Source organism: Lithobates pipiens, unplaced genomic scaffold (genome assembly GCF_037356315.1).
Source record: "Lithobates pipiens isolate NorthernLeopardFrog02 unplaced genomic scaffold, aLitPip1_a1.2 Scaffold_19, whole genome shotgun sequence".
In the NCBI taxonomy this organism is placed as follows: Eukaryota; Metazoa; Chordata; class Amphibia; order Anura; family Ranidae; genus Lithobates; species Lithobates pipiens.
In genome coordinates, this window is record NW_027507764.1 from 462892170 (window position 1) to 462914115 (window position 21946).

General features: G+C 46.7%; 1 protein-coding gene across 2 annotated transcripts in view; it reads left to right on the forward strand.

Moving 5' to 3' along the window:
• The window catches only part of LOC143997263 (NXPE family member 1-like), a 130362-nt gene that overhangs the window by 21134 nt on the left and 87282 nt on the right, over positions 1-21946 (forward strand). For both annotated transcript variants that reach the window (XM_077492801.1, XM_077492802.1), the window contains exon 3: positions 10719-11404. In XM_077492801.1, the coding sequence (XP_077348927.1) occupies positions 10719-11404 (686 nt within the window). The remainder of the gene's footprint in view (positions 1-10718; positions 11405-21946) is intronic.

Sequence of the window (21946 nt, forward strand, 5' to 3'; positions counted from 1 at the left end):
AGAGTAGCGGAAGTACAAATAGGGAGTTAATGATTACTGGGACACCTCATAAAACTATAGTAGAGGCTCTGGAGGCGAACTCATTCCCCTATAGAACACCTACAATAAAACTTGCTCTAAAAGTATGGAAGGCAGTAAAAGCGATAAAGGGTCTGGAAGGACTGACTAAAGAAACCCCATTATGGAATAACCTGAATTTACAGGAAATGGGAATGATAGGAAGGTACAAAGAGTGGGAAAGTAGGGGAATTGACAGGCTGGCCCAGCTGTATGAAGGAGATACAATAAAAACATTTAATACATTAAAAACGGAATTTGATCTACCAAAACAGTCGTTTTATAAATATTTACAAATTAGACAGGCATTATTGAAACAATTTGATACACTGGGGCCAGTGTGGAGTAAATCCCCCATTTATAATAGATTAAACTCTGAAGATAGAGCGAGAGGGTTTATAGCAGATATCTACCCACATATATGCGAAGGGAGTATAGAACACCCAGAGAAACTTAAAAGTAGAAGAAAATGGGAGGAGGAAGTAGGAACAATCTCAGATGAGCAGTGGATGAGGATACTTGAGGGGGGACATTGGATATCTGTTTCACCGGCCCAGAGGGTGTCACATTTGATGCTATTACACAGAGCCTATTATACGCCGAAGAGGCTATATAGGTTTGGGCGAAGGGAGGATGATGGATGCCCGAGATGTCAGGCGACGGAGGATATGACACACATGTTCTGGAGGTGCCCTAAACTGTTTCGCTATTGGTCAGAAGTTATTGTCGATCTGAATGAAACATTTGGAGTGTCGATTCAAGGGAATCCCAGAATGTGTGTGTTGGGCCTGAACGAGGGGATAAGAGGACTAGCTTGTATAAATAAAGCAGTAATGAGATGTATGTTCCAGGCAAGGAAACTGATAGCGCAGAGGTGGCAGGCAGAAAATCCCCCGTCTGTAGCAGATTGGAGGCAACTAATTACTGAGACGGTATGGAAGGAAAAGGTAGTATACGTAAGAAGCGGGAATCTCAGGGAATTTAAAAGAATGTGGAAACCATGGCTAGATAGGTTGGGATACCCAATATAAGGACTTGGAGTGAATGAGGACGGGAGAGAGGAAGAAGAGAGAGAGCACTCGGTATAGGTGTTAAGAAGATAGAGGTAATGAGAGTATCACGTTCACAGTATGTGCATGAGGGACCCTTTGTCTTTCCCTGGTGTGTATTTGAAGGGGGGGGGGGGTGGAGGGGGGAGGGGAAGGGAACTGTTAACTTGGAAAAAATTGTGTACTTAATTGTATTAAGTTTGTTAATGGAAAAAAAATTTTTATATGAAAATAAATAAAGATTATGTAAATTAAAAAAAAAAAAAATAATAATGTAGACTTGTGACACTCTAAACCATTATTCATGTGAATATACCCATGACCGGACAAAACAAATGTATAAATGGTATTGAATGTGATACATAAACATTATAATAAAAAATAAATAAAATAAAAATAAAAAATTAAGCTATGAACACCTTAGTGATAGAACTAAATAATCAATAAATTTAGTGAATATTAAATATACAAAACATAATGGATAATCAAACACCAGTGTGTATATCTTATGCCGCGTACACACGATCAGACTATCCAGCGGACTTAGTCTGGCGGACAAACCGCCGAAAAGTCCGCCAAATTTCCGAATAAGCGGACCTGCCCACACACCAGACTCTGCCGTACTTTTGAAAAGAACGGACTTGTCCACACACGGAGGAAAGTCCATTCATTTTGAACGCGGCTTCAGGTAGTCAGGACTAGCGAAGGAAGTCAGTGTCGCCGGCTGTGGCGGCGAGATGGTTACATCGCTGGCCCCGTCCCCTGGTATGGACTTAAAGGGAAAGCCCTACGCCGGAAAAACGGCGTGGGGGTCCCCCCCAAGGTCCATATAAGACCCTTATCCGAGCACGCAGCCCAGCCGGTCAGGAAAGGGGGTGGGGGGGTCGAGCGAGCAGCCCCCACTCCTGAGCCATACCGGGCTGCGTGCCCTCAACATGGGGGGTGCTTTGGGGAAGGGGGGCCCTGCAGCACCCCAACCCCAAAGCACTTTGTCCCCATGTTGATGAGGACAAGGGCCTCTTCCCGACAACCCTGGACGTTGGTTGTCGGGATCTGCGGGCGGGGGCTTTTCGGAATTAAAGGGGCCCCCCGATACCAGCCCCCCACCCTATGTGAATGAGTATGGGGTACAATGTACCCCTACCCATTCACCTGTGAGAAAAATGTAAATAAAATACAACACACAAGGGTTAAAAATAATTTATTGCACAACTCCGGGGGTCTTCTGTCTTGGGGGTCTTCTCGCCGGACTCCTCCGCTATCCCCTGCTAGCTCTTTTACTAGCAGAGGAGCCCGGCTCTCTTCTTCGCCGCCGCCTGGGGGTCTTCTGACTTCGGGGGTCTTGTCCCACTCTTCGGTTCTTCTTGCCAGGCCTCAACTCCTTCTTCCAGCTCTTTTACTGGTGGTGGCCCGGTCTTCTGTCGCCGCTGTCTTTGCCACCTTCTATTCTTCTGTTCTTCTCTTCTTCTTCCTTGAGATGTTGACTCGTCGCTGTCTCTGGCCATAATGACAGGGACGTGTTGAGTGGCGACTTATATAGGGACAATGAGCAGGGTCACCAGGTGATGTCCCCGCTCATTATGATGTCACAGTCCCAGCATCCCCAGCAGCAGACGGGCTTCTCCGCTAGTAAAAGAGCTAGTAAAAGAGCAGAAGATAGCGGAAGAGTCCGGCGAGAAGATCCCCCAAGATGGAAGAAGACCCCCGGAGCTGTGCAATAAATTATTTTAAACCCTTGTGTGTTGTGTTTTATTTACATTTTTTTCACAGGTGAATGGGTAGGGGTACATTGTACCCCATACTCATTCACATAGGGTGGGGGGCTGGGATCTGGGGGCTCCTTATTAAAGGGGGCTCCCGGATTCCGATAAGCCCCCCTCCCGCAGACCCCGACAACCAACGGCTAGGGTTGTCGGGAAGAGGCCCTTGTCCTCATCAACATGGGAACAAGGTGCTTTGGGGTGGGGGGGCCGCGCGGCCCCCCTTCACCAAAACACCCCCCCATGTTGAGGGCACGCGGCCTTGTATGGCTCAGGAGGGGGGCGCTCGCTCGTCCCCACCCCCTTTCCTGACCAGCCGGGTAGCGTGCTCGGATAAGGGTGACATTGACCTTCTTCGCTAGTCCCGGCTACCTGGAGCCGCGTTCAAAAGGAACAGACTTTTCTCCGTGCGGGAAAGTCTGTTCATTTCAAAAGTACGGTGGACTAGTACACACACGACTGTATTGTTCGCCAGACTGTGAGACAAATGTGAGACAGTTTTTGAGTCAAAACTACTTTCCAAGTCCACCGGACTTTTGGGTAAAAAAAGTCCGCCGGAGCCCACACAGGGGTGGATTGTCCGGCGGACTCTGGTCCACTGGACTTTTCCGCCAGATAGTTTGATCCTGTGTAAGTGGCATTACACACACCAATGCTTGGTAACCACTACATTTAATAAAAAAGTGTTTAAAACCTCTAACGTGACTCAGACCAAATTTACAGCAAAAAGCCTCTAAAAATGATCAGTAAAAGCATTAACATCAACATCAATTTTCAACCCATAGGATACATAGGGCTTTACCCTACGGATCTAAGACATCTCAAGTTTTGAGATTTCTCTCACTAGTGAACTCCCCCTCCAATTAGGACTAAATTTGTCAATGCCCAAAAAAAAAAAAAAAGTATTGGAGAGATCTTTTTTCGTGGACAAGAAGATAGTGTTTGGACACTGAGTGATTTTCAATGATGTTTGTGATATGCTCGTTGAGACGAATCTGTAAGGGACGTTTGGTCCGCCCTATATATTGCAGGCCACAAGGGCACTGCAATAAATAAACCACTCCAACTGTAGAATAGGTAATGAATGGAGTGATGGTATGTTGCACCTGCGTGCTTGTGGACACAAATTTTGTAATTTCTTCTGTGCGCACAGCTGTTCAAAGAGCGTATCCGACAACTTTTACATTAGTAGAATCCAGTTAGTTGGTCAAAAAAAGTTAAGTTTGTAGGGGGATCAAAAATATTGGGGGCTACTCTGTTTCTTAATGAGGGGGGCACCTACCTGAGGTTTATCCGGTAAAATACCTTTTAAAATTCTATCGTTATTAGCAAAGTGCCAGTGTCTCAAAATTATCTGTTTGATGCTCCTATGCTGTAAAGAATAGGTAGTTATAAAGGGAACTTCTGAGTTGTAAGACCCATTGGTTTTGAGGGGTTTTTCCTATTCATCCCTTGTACAGTATTGAATGTAGAAAATAGAGAGCCCATAGTGTTTCCTTTCTCAAGGAATCTACCTGTTAAGATTTCAGCCTGCGCTTAGAAGTCACGTGGATCAGAGCAATTCCTACATAACCTCATGTATTGGCTCTTAGGTACTGAATGGAGCCAAAGACCATAATGCCAACTGTACATTGAGATGTAGAAATTGCGGTCGGTGGCTTTGAAAAAAGTGGAGGTAGTCATAGTGCCATTCTTAATAGTCAAGGTCAAGTCAAGGCAATGTATTTGTGACTGGTTCATTTCATAATTCAAATGTATGCCACGATGGTTGGAGTTTAAAGAGGACATAAACCCCTGCAATTCCTGATCATCAGCATCCCATAGGAGGAGGATGTCATGAATATATCTAGCCCACAAAATCAGTTGAGGTCTATTGTGGGCATAGATGACATCCTCCTCCCACCTGGCCATAAAAAAAATTGGTGGAAAAATTGGTTCCCAAACCAAAAATAATTATGCAAGGCTGCGTATTCCAGGAGTTTCATTATGAAAGATACCTGACAGGTTGGAAGCCCAGAGTCTCCATCAAGGAAACCCTTCACTTCCTCTAAGCCTAAGGCATGGGGGATTATGGTATATAACAAGGCGACATCAGTGGCCACCATCCATACCCCAGGCTTCAGAGTAACTCCTGAGAGAAGATTTAATACCTGTCGTGAATCTTTCACAAACAGCATTTTACGAATAGGGCTGTAAATAAAAATCAATATATCTGGGAAGTGATTGAATCCATATCACCCACAATGGGGCGTCCCGGGGGGCAGACAGGATTCTTATGAACCTTCAGTAGGTAGTAAATTGTTGGCGTCCCAGGGGCTCTGAGCACCAAAAATAGACTCTCTTTCTTATTTAACCACTAGAGATCCACGCTATAGCCAAGTGACGGCTATAGCCAAGTGACGGCTACAGCACGGACCTCCTTTGCCGGGACGACGTCTATTGACGTTGTCCCATGCACGAGCGGCCTGAGGGGCACGCGCGGCGCGCTCTGTGATCAGCGAGTCTATGAGAAGCAAGGGGTCGATCCCGATCCCTTACCACATGATCAGCTGTCAGCCAATTACAGCTGATCATGTGATACAACGGAGCCGGTAATCGGCTATTTATCCTCCTCGCGCAGACAGCGCGAGGAGAAAAAAAAGAGCCGATCACCGGCGGCCGTGATCGGGACATCAGTCCCGATCACGGCCAGCTTACCAGTGCCCACCTGCCCCTTGCCAGTGCCACCTCAGTAATTAAGAAGTGCCACCCATCAGTGCCCACAGTGCCACCCATCAGTGCCCACAATCTGCCTCAACAATGGTGCTGCACCCTAGTGCCACATATCCGTGCCCATCAGTGTCATCTATCAGTGCCCATCAGTGCCGCCCATCAGTGCCCAGCAGTGCCACCTATCAGAGCCACCTATCAGTGCCCATCAGTCCCATCTATCAGTGGTATCTATCAGTGCCCCTTAGTGCCACCCATCCATGCCACCCATCCGTGCCATCTTATCTGTGCCCATCAGTACTGCCTTATCTGTGCCTATCAGTGCCCACCAGTGCAGCCTATCAGTGCCCACCAGTGCCGCCTCATCAGCGCACTTCAATGAAGGAGAAAAATTACCTGTTTGCAAAACTTTATAACAAACTATTAAACATGATTTTTTATTTTGCATCTTTTTTTGTTTGTTTAGCAAACAATAAAACTCCCAGCTGTAATTAAAAACCACCAAAAGAAAGCTCTATTTGTGGGAAAAAAATTATAAAAATTTCATTTGGGTACAGTGTTGTATGGCCGCACAATTGTCATTCAAAGTGCATCAGCGCTGAAAGCTGAAAATTGGTCTGGGCAGGAGGGGGGTTTAAGTGTCCAGTAAGCAAGTGGTTAAAATACCAACTGCTAAACCGTTGGATACAATTTTCTCCAAATCTTTCTGGTAGCTATTTTTAGGGTCAAATGGGAGTGGGGCGTAGGTGTCGACATCACTAAGTATTCTACCCATTTCTGTCATATAGTCCTTATGGTCAAGAACCACGATCCCACTGCCAGGAACCAAGAAACAGACAGAGACAGAAGTACAATCAAATCACACTTGTTTATTAATAAAAGTAAAACGGTAAATAGGAAAAAGCGTAGTCAAGCAAGCCAGAGTCCAGTAGCCAGATTGGGTAGTCAGCCAGTCCAAAGTTCATGAACCAGATCGGGTAATCAGCCAGTCCAGACGTCAGGGATCCAAGGAGAGCAACTGCAAGCAGGATAGAAGCCAGGAGGGATGTTAGCAAGCCAGTCTTGAAACAACAGCAGGAGATGGTTCCTAGTGATGTGACCAAACGTGAACGCAAAGGAGAAATGAGCTGGAAGACTTTAAATAGGCAGGCCTGACGAGCATCATCGGGAACAGCTGGTAACTGGAGAGAGAAGAGAGCTGGCAATTAGCCAACAGCTGAGTGGCCAGCCCAGAGGAGGAAGGGCTAAGCCAGCCCTGACACCCACCCCCTTTATCGGCAGGTCTTATAACAATATCTTTATTATTGCACAGAGAATCAAGACCCTCCTAAAAAATTTAAGTATTCCTGACATCCTTAATCTCTAATAATTCAAGATCTCCAAGTATAACATCTCTAAAAACCTTAAGTGGAGGGTTAACTTAGAGATCTTGAATTATTAGAGAGTAAGAAAGCTAGGAATACTAAGATTATTCAGGAGGGTCTTGATACTCTGTGCAATAATAAAGATGTTATAAGACCTGCCAATAAGGGGGGTGGGATCATGGTTATTGACCGGAAGGACCATATGACAGAAATGGGTAGAATACTTAGTGATGTCGACATCTATGTCCCACTCCCCTCCAACCCTAAAATTAGCTACCAGAAAGGTTTGGAGAAAATTGTATCCAAAGGTTTAGCAGTTGGTATTTTAAATAAGAAAGAAAGTCTATTTTTGGTGCCCAGAGCCACTAGGACTCCAACAATTTACTACCTACCGAAGGTTCCTAAGAATCCTGTCTCCCCCATGGGATGCCCCATTGTAAGTGGCATAGATTCAATCATTTCCTGGATGGGCAGATATATTGATTTTCATTTACAGCCTTTAGTTCTTAAAATGCCATAGTTTGCGAAAGATTCACCACAGGTGTTAAATCTTCTCTCAGGAGTTACTCTGAAGCCTAAGGTATGGATGGTGACCGCTGATGTCACCTTGTTATATACCATAATCCCCCATGGTGAAGGGTTTTCTTAATAGACACTCAGAGCTTCCAACCTGCCAGATATCTTTTATAATGGAACACCTGGAATACATAGCCTCACATAATTATTTTTAGTTTGGGAACCAATTTTTCTGCTAAAGTCAAGGGGTGGCTATGGGGGCTAAATATGCCCCCAGCCTAGCCAATTTATTTATGACCAGATGGGAGGAGGATGTCATCTATGCCCACAATAGACCTCAACTGATTTTGTGGGCTAGATATATTGATGACATCCTCCTCCTATGAGATGGTGATGGCCAAGAATTGCAGGGGTTTATGTCCTCTTTAAACTCCAACCATTGCGGCATACATTTGAATTACGAAATGAGCCAGTCACAAATACATTTCATTGACTTGACCTTGACTATTAAGGGCACTATGACTACCTCCACTTTTTTCAAAGCCACTGACCGCTATTCCTGTAACTCATTGGACAGTTGCCATTATGGTCCTTGGCTTCATTCAGTACCTAAGAGTCAATATATGAGCCATATATGAGGTTACGTAGGAATTGCTCTGATCCACGTGACTTCTCAGCGCAGGAAATCTTAACAGGCAGATTCCTTGAGAAAGGATATACTATGGACTCTCTAGTTTCTACTTTCAATACCGTACAAGGGATGAATAGAGAATCCTTACTTACATTAAGCGTGTTTTTTTCCATTTATAGGCCCTCTTACCAAACCCGGTGAAACCGCAACAGTGATCCCTCCAGCTGTAAGTTCACTCAGTCAGGGTTGCCCAAGCCAACTCTAGTTAGTAGTGTAGCATGTCTGTACCCTGGCAGTGGCTCCATCTTTCTCCCTCTCTGGTGGTGTGGGTACAGCATGGCTTCCTCTCTGGTGGTGTGGGTACAATGTGACTCACAATCTGGTGGTGTGGGTACGGTGTGGTTCTCTCTCTGGTGGTGCAGGTACAGCGTGGCTCACTCTCTGGTGGTGCGGGCATGGTGTGGCTCTCTGGTGTGGGTACAGCATGTCTCTCTCTCTGGTGGTGCGGGTACAATGTGGTTCACTCTCTGGTGGTGCGGGTACGGCGTGGCTCATTCTCTGGTGGTGTGGGTACAGCGTGTCTCTCACTGGTGGTGCGGGTACAGTGTGGCTCTCTCTCTGGCAATGCAGGTACAGCGTGGCTCTCTCTCTGGCAATGCAGGTACAGCGTGGCTCTCTCTCTGGCAATGCAGGTACAGCGTGGCTCTCTCTCTGGCAATGCAGGTACAGCGTGGCTCTCTCTCTGGCAATGCAGGTACAGCGTGGCTCTCTCGCTGGCAATGCAGGTACAGCGTGGCTCTCTCTCTGGCAATGCAGGTACAGCATGGCTCTCTCTCTGGCAATGCAGGTACAGCGTGGCTCTCTCTCTGGCAATGCAGGTACAGCGTGGCTCTTTCTCTGGCAATGCAGGTACAGCGTGGCTCTCTCTCTCTGGCAATGCAGGTACAGCGTGGCTCTCTCTGGCAATGCAGGTACAGCGTGGCTCTCTGGTGATGCACTCTCTCTGGTGGTGCGGGTACAGCGTGGCTCTCTCTCTGGTCACAGTGCTGCTGCCGAGTTCTCTGGCAAATGGAGTAGCAGCGCTGTGACAGGGAGAGGAGAGCTGCGGGCTGTCTGTGTATCTCCTTGCTCACCCCCCTCCCCTTTCTGTCAGCCAAAGGGAGAAGAGAGAGAGCGGCTCTAATTGTGTTCGCACCTAGAGAATCACAGCTTTACCGGGTGGGGAGGCGGCTTGACGGCTCCTAATAAAACTGCTTCCTGGCCCCCTCTTCCCCCCCGATTCCACTGCACTCTTCAGCTGTACTCCCCTGATGGTGGCCCTGCGTGTGGGAGTCAGGAGGAGGGAGCGGGTGCCTTTTTCGGGGGGTGGCTTTTTTGCCACCCCCTGCAAAGTGCCGCCCTAGGCCTGGGCCTTGTCATCCTAGGCCAAAACACAGCACTGCATAAACTCATGTGTTAGGGGTGCCTACGCATAAAGACGTCAGTTGTGATACACATGGCACATGTTTCCATACACGCTGGAGTGAGAGCACCAGACTTCAGGGATAGATGGATCAGTGGAGTACTCGTATTCAGATAGATTGCTGTAACACAGCAAACAATTCTTAGACCACACATTAACAATAACTCCTGATGCATTTTTAGAAAAGTACATTTGGGCATATGCAATTGAGATTAGGAGGACAACAGAGGATGTGTTGTATTTCAGTATATGCCCTATCTTTTCCACCTTGTTAAAGAAGTAGTACAGCCTGAGTTCGTTTAGCTGTACTTCTCCTGTGGATCACAGAAGTGCAGTTCATTTTGCACTCCTGTGACCCATTTTGAGCAGACAGCTGGCTGCAGTCTGCTGCCTGCTAAAGTCACAGAGTGAGTCCAGACTCAGGCAAGATCGCCATACTGAAGTCAGGGTCAGCCCACATGCCTGGACGGGCACCCGGGTTAGCCTCTCAGAGCTGAGAGGCTGAGCCGGGCACTCCCACCCCCTCCACAGTCCAGCACTCCTGTGAGAGAGTAGGGGGCAGAACAAAGAGCTGGGGGGGCACTGAGAAACAAGTGAACTGTGTGTTAGATCACTTGGCTCTCAGTGTTAGAGCCGGTGGAGGACAAATACAGCATTAGACTGATGCTGCATCCACCTAGGTAAGTCTAAATCTGAAAAAATAAAATAAAATAACCCATACTTCCCTTTTAAATATGTGAAATAATACAAAAACTTTTATGTCACCAATTTCCTAATGATGTTCTGTCCTAATGAAAAAAGTTGTTATAGTGGGAAAACTGTCAGCTTAATGAAGGAACCCAATACATCTTTAATTCAGCAGAAAGAAAATAAACATTTTTAGTGCTATAACAAACTTAACCAGAAAAAGCAGTACTAAAATTGAAAGGATAAGTCAAGTTAGGTACTGACCACTAACCTAGGCAATTTAAACTGAGAATGTGAAAAAAATGCATCCTGTTCACCATAGCGCATAACTACTGTTTTACTAATATTTAATTTTTTACACTTTCTTGTTTTCCTGCATGTTATAATTTCTTTACATGTACAATTCTGCTAAAATTCTGTAATTTGTATATACAATTTTAACTCTGTAATGTATATAATTATTTATTATTTTTGTTTTTACAGTGTTTTACCATAGAGACACATACACCTACAGTCAACAAAATAGAAAAAGAATCAGAAATTCAGAAGCAGATCAATGAGATATTCAATCATATAGATCAGAAGATGCCTAAAGTGACTTTCGCACATATCGACAACACAACAAGTACCAAAAGGAGCAAAATGTTCTTAAAAAGCCCAAAAGAAAAGTATTGTGTTCGAGAAGAATTAATAGTACAATTTGATGCATATGATCATTTAGGCAAAAAGAAAGCCTATGGAGGAGATTATCTGAGAGCAATCATTTCCAATCCTGATACACAAGCGAGAGCTTCAGGAAGAATTGAAGACTTTAAAAATGGAACATATCATGTTCATTTCACCTTATTTTGGGAAGGTAAAGTAGTGGTAACATTGTTCCTAATGCACCCAAGTGAAGCAGTTTCAGCCCTGTGGAAGTCACGAAATAGCTGGTATGGGAATGTTGGCTACTTGTGCAAATTCACTAGTCCAGGCAAACAAGTAGAAACCAAATGTGGCTTCAATCTCAGTAAAGAAGAAGAACTGTGTGAGTATATAGATGAGAGAGATGAGGAATACTTCTACTCTGTCAGACCTCAGAATTTCAGTTGTGATTCATTGACAGAATTCAAAAACTGGAAGACACTGGCTACCCAACTATCTCCACTGGACAACAGTCTGCTTGTCAGGTATGTTACTTTTTTATGTTTTTGAGAGGCAATATACAGTAAGATTTTTTTTTTTTTTTCAAATGATAAAGCTTAAATGAGAAATGCAGCCAAAGCTGTGGATCGCAATTCCTGTCGGCTGACATCACAAATCCAATCCAGGCTTGTCAGGATCCACCCAGGAGCCCAGACAGCTGACTCAACCTCTTAGCGAGCTTCCTCTCTGGTGGTGTGGGTACAATGTGACTCACAATCTGGTGGTGTGGGTACGGTGTGGTTCTCTCTCTGGTGGTGCAGGTACAGCGTGGCTCACTCTCTGGTGGTGCGGGCATGGTGTGGCTGTCTGGTGTGGGTACAGCATGTCTCTCTCTCTGGTGGTGCGGGTACAATGTGGTTCACTCTCTGGTGGTGCGGGTACAGAGCAGAGAGCCAGTGACTGTTACCAGCTCTCTGCTCACAGAGTGTAAATTAAGCTTTGGCGCTAAAACCTTTTTTACGTGCACTGTGGGTGCCAAAATTATATATGTGTGTGAGGAGATCTGTTGTCTCTGCTGATGATCTAAAGAATTAATGTGAACTAATGTGGAAATCTCCTAAAATCCACTATATGCGTGATATCTACCAAAATACGTGTGTTAAAAAGAAGAAAGGAAAAATAAAAATGTGTGTGTCTGTTGACTTGTAACTCAAAAATGCACATGTGTTGCAAGAAAATAGTGAATAAATCGCATGAAAATAAACAATTAAAAATAATGATACATGTGTGCTTAGTAAACAAATCATATGTAAACCATAAACCAATGTCTATAAATTATGCTCTATGTTCAGAATCCTCAAAAGTGACAGTCAAAAAGCGTTTGTGAGAGTACCAAGAAAAAATAACAAAAAATCTTTCAATGTCCCACAGAATTTTTTTTTCAAAGTCGCATCATTTGGTTGCTGGAAAACGCATGGAATTTTTGTCAAGTGAGGGGGGAAGAGCAAAGTGATTAGTGCAGAAGGGTTAGATGCATTCCTCTCCGGTGCGCCACTCTGTGTTAGGAAAAAGATATATATATGCGCTCACCAGACCAAAAACCCTCAATGGGTTAACCGAGCAGTCACAGTATGAGCCACTGTGCAGCTTTCCTTGGGCTCTGCTTCTGCTATGCTGGGGGAATGCTTTGCACTTTTCCTTCCACAAATAGTCCGTTTAGCAATTACACATAGGAGGAAACAGAAGTACAACCATAGTGCAATACTGTTTTTGAACGATTTATTTATTTAAAAGTCAGGTTACTCACAATATCCAATAAAGACAAATCGCCTTAAAAGTAACTGCGCCGGCGTTGCTGCTTGTATACCAATATGAGGTGCACGTCCTAGGCCACGCCCTACGCGTTTCGTCAGAGCGACGTCACTCTGACGAAACGCGTAGGGCGTGGCCTAGGACGTGCACCTCATATTGGTATACAAGCAGCAACGCCGGCGCAGTTACTTTTAAGGCGATTTGTCTTTATTGGATATTGTGAGTAACCTGACTTTTAAATAAATAAATCGTTCAAAAACAGTATTGCACTATGGTTGTACTTCTGTTTCCTCCTATGTGTAATTGCTAAACGGACTATTTGTGGAAGGAAAAGTGCAAAGCATTCCCCCAGCATAGCAGAAGCAGAGCCCAAGGAAAGCTGCACAGTGGCTCATACTGTGACTGCTCGGTTAACCCATTGAGGGTTTTTGGTCTGGTGAGCGCATATATATATCTTTTTCCTAACACAGAGTGGCGCACCGGAGAGGAATGCATCTAACCCTTCTGCACTAATCACTTTGCTCTTCCCCCCTCACTTGACAAAAATTCCATGCGTTTTCCAGCAACCAAATGATGCGACTTTGAAAAAAAAATTCTGTGGGACATTGAAAGATTTTTTGTTATTTTTTCTTGGTACTCTCACAAACGCTTTTTGACTGTCACTTTTGAGGATTCTGAACATAGAGCATAATTTATAGACATTGGTTTATGGTTTACATATGATTTGTTTACTAAGCACACATGTATCATTATTTTTAATTGTTTATTTTCATGCGATTTATTCACTATTTTCTTGCAACACATGTGCATTTTTGAGTTACAAGTCAACAGACACACACATTTTTATTTTTCCTTTCTTCTTTTTAACACACGTATTTTGGTAGATATCACGCATATAGTGGATTTTAGGAGATTTCCACATTAGTTCACATTAATTCTTTAGATCATCAGCAGAGACAACAGATCTCCTCACACACATATATAATTTTGGCACCCACAGTGCACGTAAAAAAGGTTTTAGCGCCAAAGCTTAATTTACACTTTAGATTTCTAGCCTACTCCTATATCTAGGGGCAGGTGCCAAGCACAGGCAGCTTCAACCTCTGGAGTTCACTCTAATCGATTTTTACTTGATCTCACTTAGTTTTCCTCCCAACCTGTGTAGTGAACAGGTAGAATTTGTCCATAGCGCAATCTTATTTATTTTATTGTTACTCTGCTCACAGAGCACTGAAAACTGATCAATCAGCGGTGTTTGATCTCTCATTTCTTAGTATTGAAGCAGGCAGGGGACAGATGCTGTATCCACCTGGGTAAGTATAGTTTAAAAAAACAAAACAAAACCCATACTTTTATTCAGGCCCGGACTGGGACAAAAAAATAGGCCCGGGCATTTTGCATTGAGCAGCCCATGACATGTTAACCGGCCCCTTCCCCACTGTCCTCCCTGACAGATCCCCTGAGAGGGGGAGGGGGTGAGGTGGGACCAGGAAAGAGCATGGGGGGTTGGAGAGCACAGGGAAGAACCTTGAGAACATGGGGTGGGGCGAGTGCACAGGGGAGAGGCAGAGAACACAGGGAGGAAGAGGCGAGCACTGGGGGGTTGGAGAGCACAGGGAAGAACCTTGAGAACATGGGGTGGGGCGAGTGCACAGGGGAGAGGCAGAGAACACAGGGAGGAAGAGGAGAGCACAGGGAGGCAGCCTAGAGCATAGGGGGAGGTGGAGAGCACAGGGGGGCAGTGGAGAGCACAGGGAGGGTGGCAGAGAGCACGGGGAGAGTGGGCAGAGAGCACGGGGAGGGTGGGCAGAGAGCACAGGGAGGGTGGGCAGAGAGAACGGGGAGGGTGGGCAGAGAGAACGGGGAGGGTGGGCAGAGAGCACGGGGGGAGGTGGCGGAGAGCACGGGGGGGGTGGCGGAGAGCACGGGGGGGTGGCGGAGAGCACGGGGGGAGGTGGCGGAGAGCACGGGGGGAGGTGGAGAGCATGGGGGGTGGCAGAGAGCATGGGGGGTGGCAGAGAGCATGGGGGGTGGAGAGTATGGGGGGGTGGCAGAGAGCATGGGGGGAGGTGGAGAATATGGGGGATGGCAGAGAGTATGGGTGCCTTGGAGAACACGGGGGGAGGTGGAGAGCATGACAGGATGGCAGAGAGTATGGGTGCCGTGGAGAGCCCAGGGGGGAGCAGCAGAGAGAAGCAGGATAGGAGGAGGGGTGGGGGCAGCTGCATATAGAAGAATAATTCTCTCCATCTTCCTCCTGCAGTCTCTGAATGCTTCTGCTCCTCTCCCTCTCGCAGGCATTCCGCTACTGCGGGAGGAAGATGGAGAGAATTATTCTTTTATATGCAGCCGCCCCCACCCCTCCTCCTCCTCCTATGCCGTTTACAGGGGGGGGCTGAACTCACATTTTCACCGGCTCCAAGGTGTCTGCCCTGACTCCTCCTCCCGGCACAGACGGCCGACCTGTACAGGCTGCGCAGAGGCAGAAGGAGTCTCATCTAGCTCCTCCCCCCGGGCGGCCGAGGAGAGGCTGGATGAACGGCGCCAGCTCAAGCCCCGCAAGGACTTGCAGCCTGGCGGCCCCGGCGGCCGCGGCCCACCGGGCAAGTGCCCGGTTTGCCCTATGGCCAATTTGGGCCTGCTTTTAGTTGAGCATCACTTATGAAAATCTTCAATTGGAAAATGAACCTGTGGCCAGATTGTGTACACTAAAGAATATACATATTCTAAACCCGCAGTTGAATATACAGTAGTCAGACTAGAGTTGGTCATACAGTCTCCAAATGGAGGGGATCATGCTCTGCTTCAGTATGTCACAGTACACGTTGGAATTCATGGTTCCCTCAATGAACTGTAGCTCCCTAGTGCTGGCATCACTCATGCAGCCCTAGACCATGACACTCCCACCACCATGCTTGACTGTAGGCAAGACACTTGTCTTTGTACTCTTCACCTGGTTGACACCATACATGCTTGACACAATCTGAACCAAATAAGTTTACCTTGGTCTTATCAGATCACAGGACATCATTCCATTAATCCATGTCCTTAGTCTGCTTGTCTTCAGCAAACAGATTGCAGGTTTTCTTGTGCCTCATCTTTAGAAGAGGCTTCTTTCTGAGACAACCCCCTCAATCTCTGCAGCAATGCTAGCAGCATTCATACGTCTATTTCCCAAAGACAACCTCTGGATATGTGTCAGAAACCATGAATTAGACTGAGACACAAGTACAGTTAAATCACACTTGTTTAATAATAATAAAAAAGGCAAAAAGAGTAAACGTACTCAAAACATAGCCAGAGTATAGGAACCAGAACGGATAGTCAGACAAGCCAAAACATCAGCGAGCCAGAGATGAGTGTAGTAGAACAGCAAGCAGGATATAGAGCCAGAAGGGATGTCAGCCAAGCAAGTCTTTAACAGGAACACAGGAGAGCGTCTCTAGAGATGTGACCAAGGCAAAGGCAGAGATAATCTGGGCTGGACAGCTTAAGTAGGCAGAACTGACAAGCAGGATATCATCAACAGGTGAGTCACTGTGGTGAGATAGAAGCTGGCACTTAGCCGACAGCTGAGTGACCAGCTTAGAGAAAAGGAAGGGCTGAGCCCAACCCTGACAATATGACGCTGAGCACATGCACTCAACTTCTTTGGCCGACCATGGCGAGGCCTTTTCTGAATGGAACCTGTCCTGTTAAAGCACTATATGGTCTTGGCCACTGTGCTGCAGCTCAGTTTCAGGGTCTTGGCAATCTTCTTATAGCCTAGGCCATCTTTATGTGGAGCAACAATTCTTTTATTTTTTTGGATCCTCAGAGAGTTCTTTGCCATGAGGTGCCATGTTGAACTTCCAGTGACCAGTATGAGAGCGTAAGAGCGATAACACCAAATTTAACACACCTGCTCCCCATTCACACCAGATACCTTGTAACACTAATAAGTCACATGACAATGGGAAGGAAAAATTGCTAATTTGGCCCAATTTTGACATTTTCACTTAGGGGTGTACTCAAATTTGTTGCCAACGGTTTAGACATTAATGGCTGTGTGTTGAGCTATTTTGAGGAGACAGCAAATTTACGCTGTTATACAAGCTGTACACACACTACTTTACCTTGTAGCAAAGCGTACTGTCTTTAGTGTTGTCACGGGAAAGGATATAATAAAATATTTACAAAAATGTGAGGGGTGTACTCACTTTTGTGAGATACTGTGTATGTATATGATATGGGGAGGAAATTGGACCTGAGTTGTGCCGAGGTCAGAGTGGACAGTATGCCTAAAAGGGGTTAAAAATAAGACTGGATATAGGGTGAAGGAATTTTTGTGGTTTGACTTACATCCAACCGCTTATTGCAACAGCCTGGTGAAAGCCTGAGACATCTCCACTCGTGGGTCAGTAATGTATCTGGAAAAGTAAGATGAACGTCACCTGCCCGAGTGTTTAATCGCATGAGCTGGAACACCGTGATGGGAGGCAGCAGACGCTGCCCAAATGTGCAAGGAATGGGTGGAATATTGTATGGTATTAGGACCTAAATTGCCAAAAGAATGCATACATGGATGATGAACTGAATGGTAGTATGGGGATGCACTGGGAATGGTAACAATGGACTATCCAAATCGTGCCCGTTTAGGCTTGTCCTCAGTGAATCCAGTACCACCACTGGACACCATTGATTGTGAGTATTAAAATATTCAACATCAACACCATGCCTGACTTGGTGGGTCTTGTTGCGGTGCAGAGGAAGAACTTAGTAGTCATCTAGTTTCTTAAGGCGTTTTGTATACAGAACGAATTAATTAGGACCAGTGCTGGTGAATTCACCTGGTCTAAGGAATCCATAAAAGGATAGGTATATGGTCGCTTTCAGTACCAGGCTTTATAATACACCGAAAGATGGCAGACATTTCACGAAAAGCTTCGGTAGTGATGGATAGACTGTAATGCCGCGTACACATGACCAGACTTTTCGGCAGACTAGATCCAACGGTCTTCCCAACGGACTTTCGGCGGAGGTCCGATGGACTTTATAAAATGAAACGGACTTGGCCACACACGATCGACCTAAGTTTGTTCGAAAATCTGTTAATTTTGAACATGATGACGTAAACGGGACTAAACAAGGAAGTTCAATAGCCAGTAGCCAATAGCTGCCCTTTGCATCGTATTTGGTCTGTCGGACTAGCACACAGACGAACGGTTTTCCTTATTTTTAGTCTGTTGGACTTGAATCCGGTGGATAGATTTGAAACATGTTTTATTTCTAGGTCCGTCTGACTTCTGGGAAAAAAAAAAAGTCTGCTGGAGCCCACACAAAATCAAATTGTCTGATGGATTCCGGTCCGCCGGACCAAGTATGCTGGCAAGTCCGATCGTGTGTACGTGGCATAAGGCTTGGTAGGGCGCTGACTCCTGCAGATGCCTCTGAGGATAGCTTTGATAAGCTGCGTAGCAAATAAAGAGGCCCTATCTGGATCTTGAAAGGCCAAAAATGCTGAACCCCTGCTAGGTATAACTTAATAGTATTATGTTGTACGTGTTTAAGGTACTACAAGAAAGGGAGTTGTTAATAAGGGCTTTGGTTTTTGCCAAATCTAATCCATCTGAATTGCTGCATGTGGCAGGCAACATGCTAGCCGTGGCTCTTGAGGTACTGGGGTAGCAGCAGATTCTGTATTGGGGCACCAGTTAGCTCTATGGGCGATGACTGGCATATGGAGCAAACTGGAGATTTGAGGCCAGAGAAATGTCTTCAAAATAATTCCATGTCTGTGTTGGTGCAATTCGTGGTAAACTGAAACTGGGAAAGCGCGGGGGCAGCTTTCGCTGAAAAGGAGCGGTGATAATTGAATAGTGATGGACGAACTTCCGACGTGACGTTTCGTGAACACGATCCGCGAACGTGCCCAAATGTTCGCGAACCGCAAGATTTGCGGCGGACCCCATTCACTTTAATGGCAGGTGAACCTTAAAAACCTCCAGGTCATATTTTTAGCCACAAAATACTTACTAGCTGTGTACACATAGTCCCACAACATGGACACCGACGTACCAGAAGTATTACGTGAATCTGTGATCGACAACGACAAGCATTCTTTTTTTTATCTGTGAAATTTTGAGAATTCAGGAGCGCATGAAGGCCATGGAGGAGAGGCAAGGTCAGGCCAGGCTATGAAGGGGGTGCAGGAGATGATCAGTGCCACAGTCAGGGCAGCTCAGTCCTGTGCCAGTGTCCCAGTGTGCCAACCTGTGCTTGAGCCCCTGACCCCTCTCTCTGCCCGGCCCTTACCCCCACCTATGCAGGGCTCCACTTGGGCACACCAACACCGTGATAGACAGCACTGACACCAGCACCGTGATAGACAGCACTGACACCACACCAGCACCGTGATAGAGAGCACCGACACCAGCACCACCGAGATAGAGAGCACTGATATCACACCAGCGCCATGATAGAGAGCACTGATACCAGCAACTCGCTGTGGGACCCAAAAATATGACACCGCTCAACCTCTACAAACAGGAGGGTACGGGCATATAGTACCGTGTGCTTTTTTTGTATATGTGAGCCAAAGGTAGAAAAAAGGTCAGTGTGTTAGATTATATAAATTGTTTATAGAATTATGCATATACATGGTCTACTGGCCACATGTGTTGAATTTCCCAGAGATCCATGCCTCATTCATTTTTGTAAATGTGAGGTAGTCAACACTGTCGTGAGCTAGGCGAGTACACTTATCGGTCACGATCCCCCCTGCTGCGCTGAACGTCCTGACAGGACACTGGACGAGGGGCATGCCAACAGTTCCATTGTAAATTGTGCAAGCTCTGGCCAGAGGTCAAGCCTGCCCACCCAGTAGTCCAGGGGTTCATCACTTCTCAGAGCGTCCACATTGGCCGTTAACCCGATGTAGTCAGACACCTGTCGGTCTAGGCGTTCCCTGATGCTGGATCCGGATGACACCTGTCGATGGGTCAGCTGAAAGAATGATCTCATATCAGAAGTGACCAACACATCTTCAAACCGCTCTCTTCTTGCAGGCGCTGTTGGATTGGTACCCGCAACTCCTTCTCTGGGAGTGGGAATTGCTCCTCTGCCAGAGCACGCAAAAGCAGAATGCAGCATTTCTCTAAGCAAGGCCTGGAAGTGCTCCATTCTGACAGCCCTCTGTGATGGTGGTAACATTTCCACCATTTTGTGTTTGTACCGGGGGTCTAAGTACGTTGCCACCCAGTACTGGTCCTTGACCTTTATGCTTTTTATACGGGGTCCCTGTTAAAACACTGGAGCATGAAGGCCCCCCATTTGCACTAAACTGGAAGCGGTGTGGTGGCCTGGCTCCTGCTCATCATCCAGGATAATGTCGTTCTCCTCTCCCCACATCCACAGACAACAACAGGGATCCCAGAAAAGTTTAAAGCATGCTCTTCTTGCTCCTCCTCATCCACCTGGCACCATCCTCCCCTGACTCCTCTTCAGACTGCTGTTGTTGACTTGTCTCAGATAGAGTAGCCCCCCCTGGGAATTCATCCAGCATTGCGACTTCCTCATCTTCCTGCTCCTCCATGGCTTGATCAATGCCACAATGCAATGCACGTTCCATAAAGAAGGCATAAGGTACGATGTCACTGATGGCGCCATGGCTGCGACTGACCAGTTTGTTGATCTCATGAATCCGCATCCGATCTCATGAGTCTGCATGTGTCGCGCATGAGCAGCCACTGGCGCGGTGAAAAAAAACCAAGCTCCCCAGAACCTGTTCTGCCGCAGAGTTCGTACAGGTAGTCGTTAACTGCACGTTTCTGCTGGAGCAGCCTATCAAGCATATAGAAGGTTGAGCTCCATTGTGTCGGGCAATCGCAAATAACGTCTGACGTCTGACCAGCAGATTGTGTCGCTACTGAATGCCAGCAAGGCGAGCCATGGCCATGTAAGATCTTCTGAAATGGACCGAGATTTTCCTTGCCTGCCGCAAGATGTCCTGGACCCCGGGGTATTTGACAACGAATCGCTGCACGACCAAGTTTAAGACGTGTGCCATGCATGACATGTGTGTAATTTTGCCCTGTTTCAATGCGCTAAGCAGATTGGCACCGTTGTCACACACCACTTTACCAACCGTCAAATTGAGCGGTGTTAGCCACTGATCTGCCTGTGAACGCAAAGCTGAAAGGAGTGCAGGGCCAGTGTAGCTCTTGGCTTCTAGGCACAACAGACGCAGCACAGCATGGTAACGTCTCACCTGGCATGTCGAATAGGTTCTTGGGATCTTGGGAGGCGCAGCGGAAGAGACGCTAGCAGCGGAAAAGGAGGTGTCAGCCGAGGAGGAGAGGGAGGATGGAGTAGGAGGAGGAGAAGAAGAGGCAGGCCTGCATGCAATCCATGGCGGTAAAACCAAATCTACACGGGTGCCACGGGTTACATGCTTGATGGTCGTCAGCAGGTTCACCCAGTGGGCAGTAAAAGTTATATACCTTCCCTGTCCGTGTTTGCTAGACCACATGTCTGTGGTCGGATGTATCTTGGCACCGACACTGTGTGCCAGAGATGCATTCACTTGCCGCTGAACATGGCCATATAGCTCTGGGATGCCCTTCTGTGAGAAATTCTTCCTTCCTGGAACCTTCCATTGTGGTGTTCCAATGGCCGCAAATTTTCAAAAGGCCTCAGAGTCCACCAGTTTATATGGCAGAAGTTGGCGGGCTAACAGTTCTGACTAGCCAGCGGTCAACCAATTCTGAGGAGAGAGGAGAAGAAGTAGAAGAGGCTGGATGGTGAGAGCCTGGAGAGGGGCGTTGTGGGTTCCGTTGCTCCCACTGGGCTCGGTGATGGCAGCTCATGTGCCTTCTTAAGGCGGTCATCCCTAGGTGAGTTTGGGCTTGCCGCGACTTATGTGTTGACTACAAAGGCTGCAGATGGCAACACTATTGTCAGCAGCGGACACGTTAAAAAAAGCCCACACTGCGGAGCCATGTGCCAGCATCCTGGGAGCGCCAGATGTGACCGTACATGGTTGATGCCTCGCTGCTGATACATTAGCAGTCTGGTTTGTCCCTCCTGTGCAATCTAAGTTCCGCCAGGTTCTCCTCCCTATCTGCTTGTCCATATCTCCCTCTGAACTCCCTTCTTCTTCCTCTCTTGTGGGCACCCATGTGACATCACTAGACACGTCATCATCGCCGTCACCTTCCCCACCGCTATAATTAGAGATCTCGGAGTAGGCAGCAACACCAGGGACCAACCTCCTTGGGCTGATCTGGGTACTATCG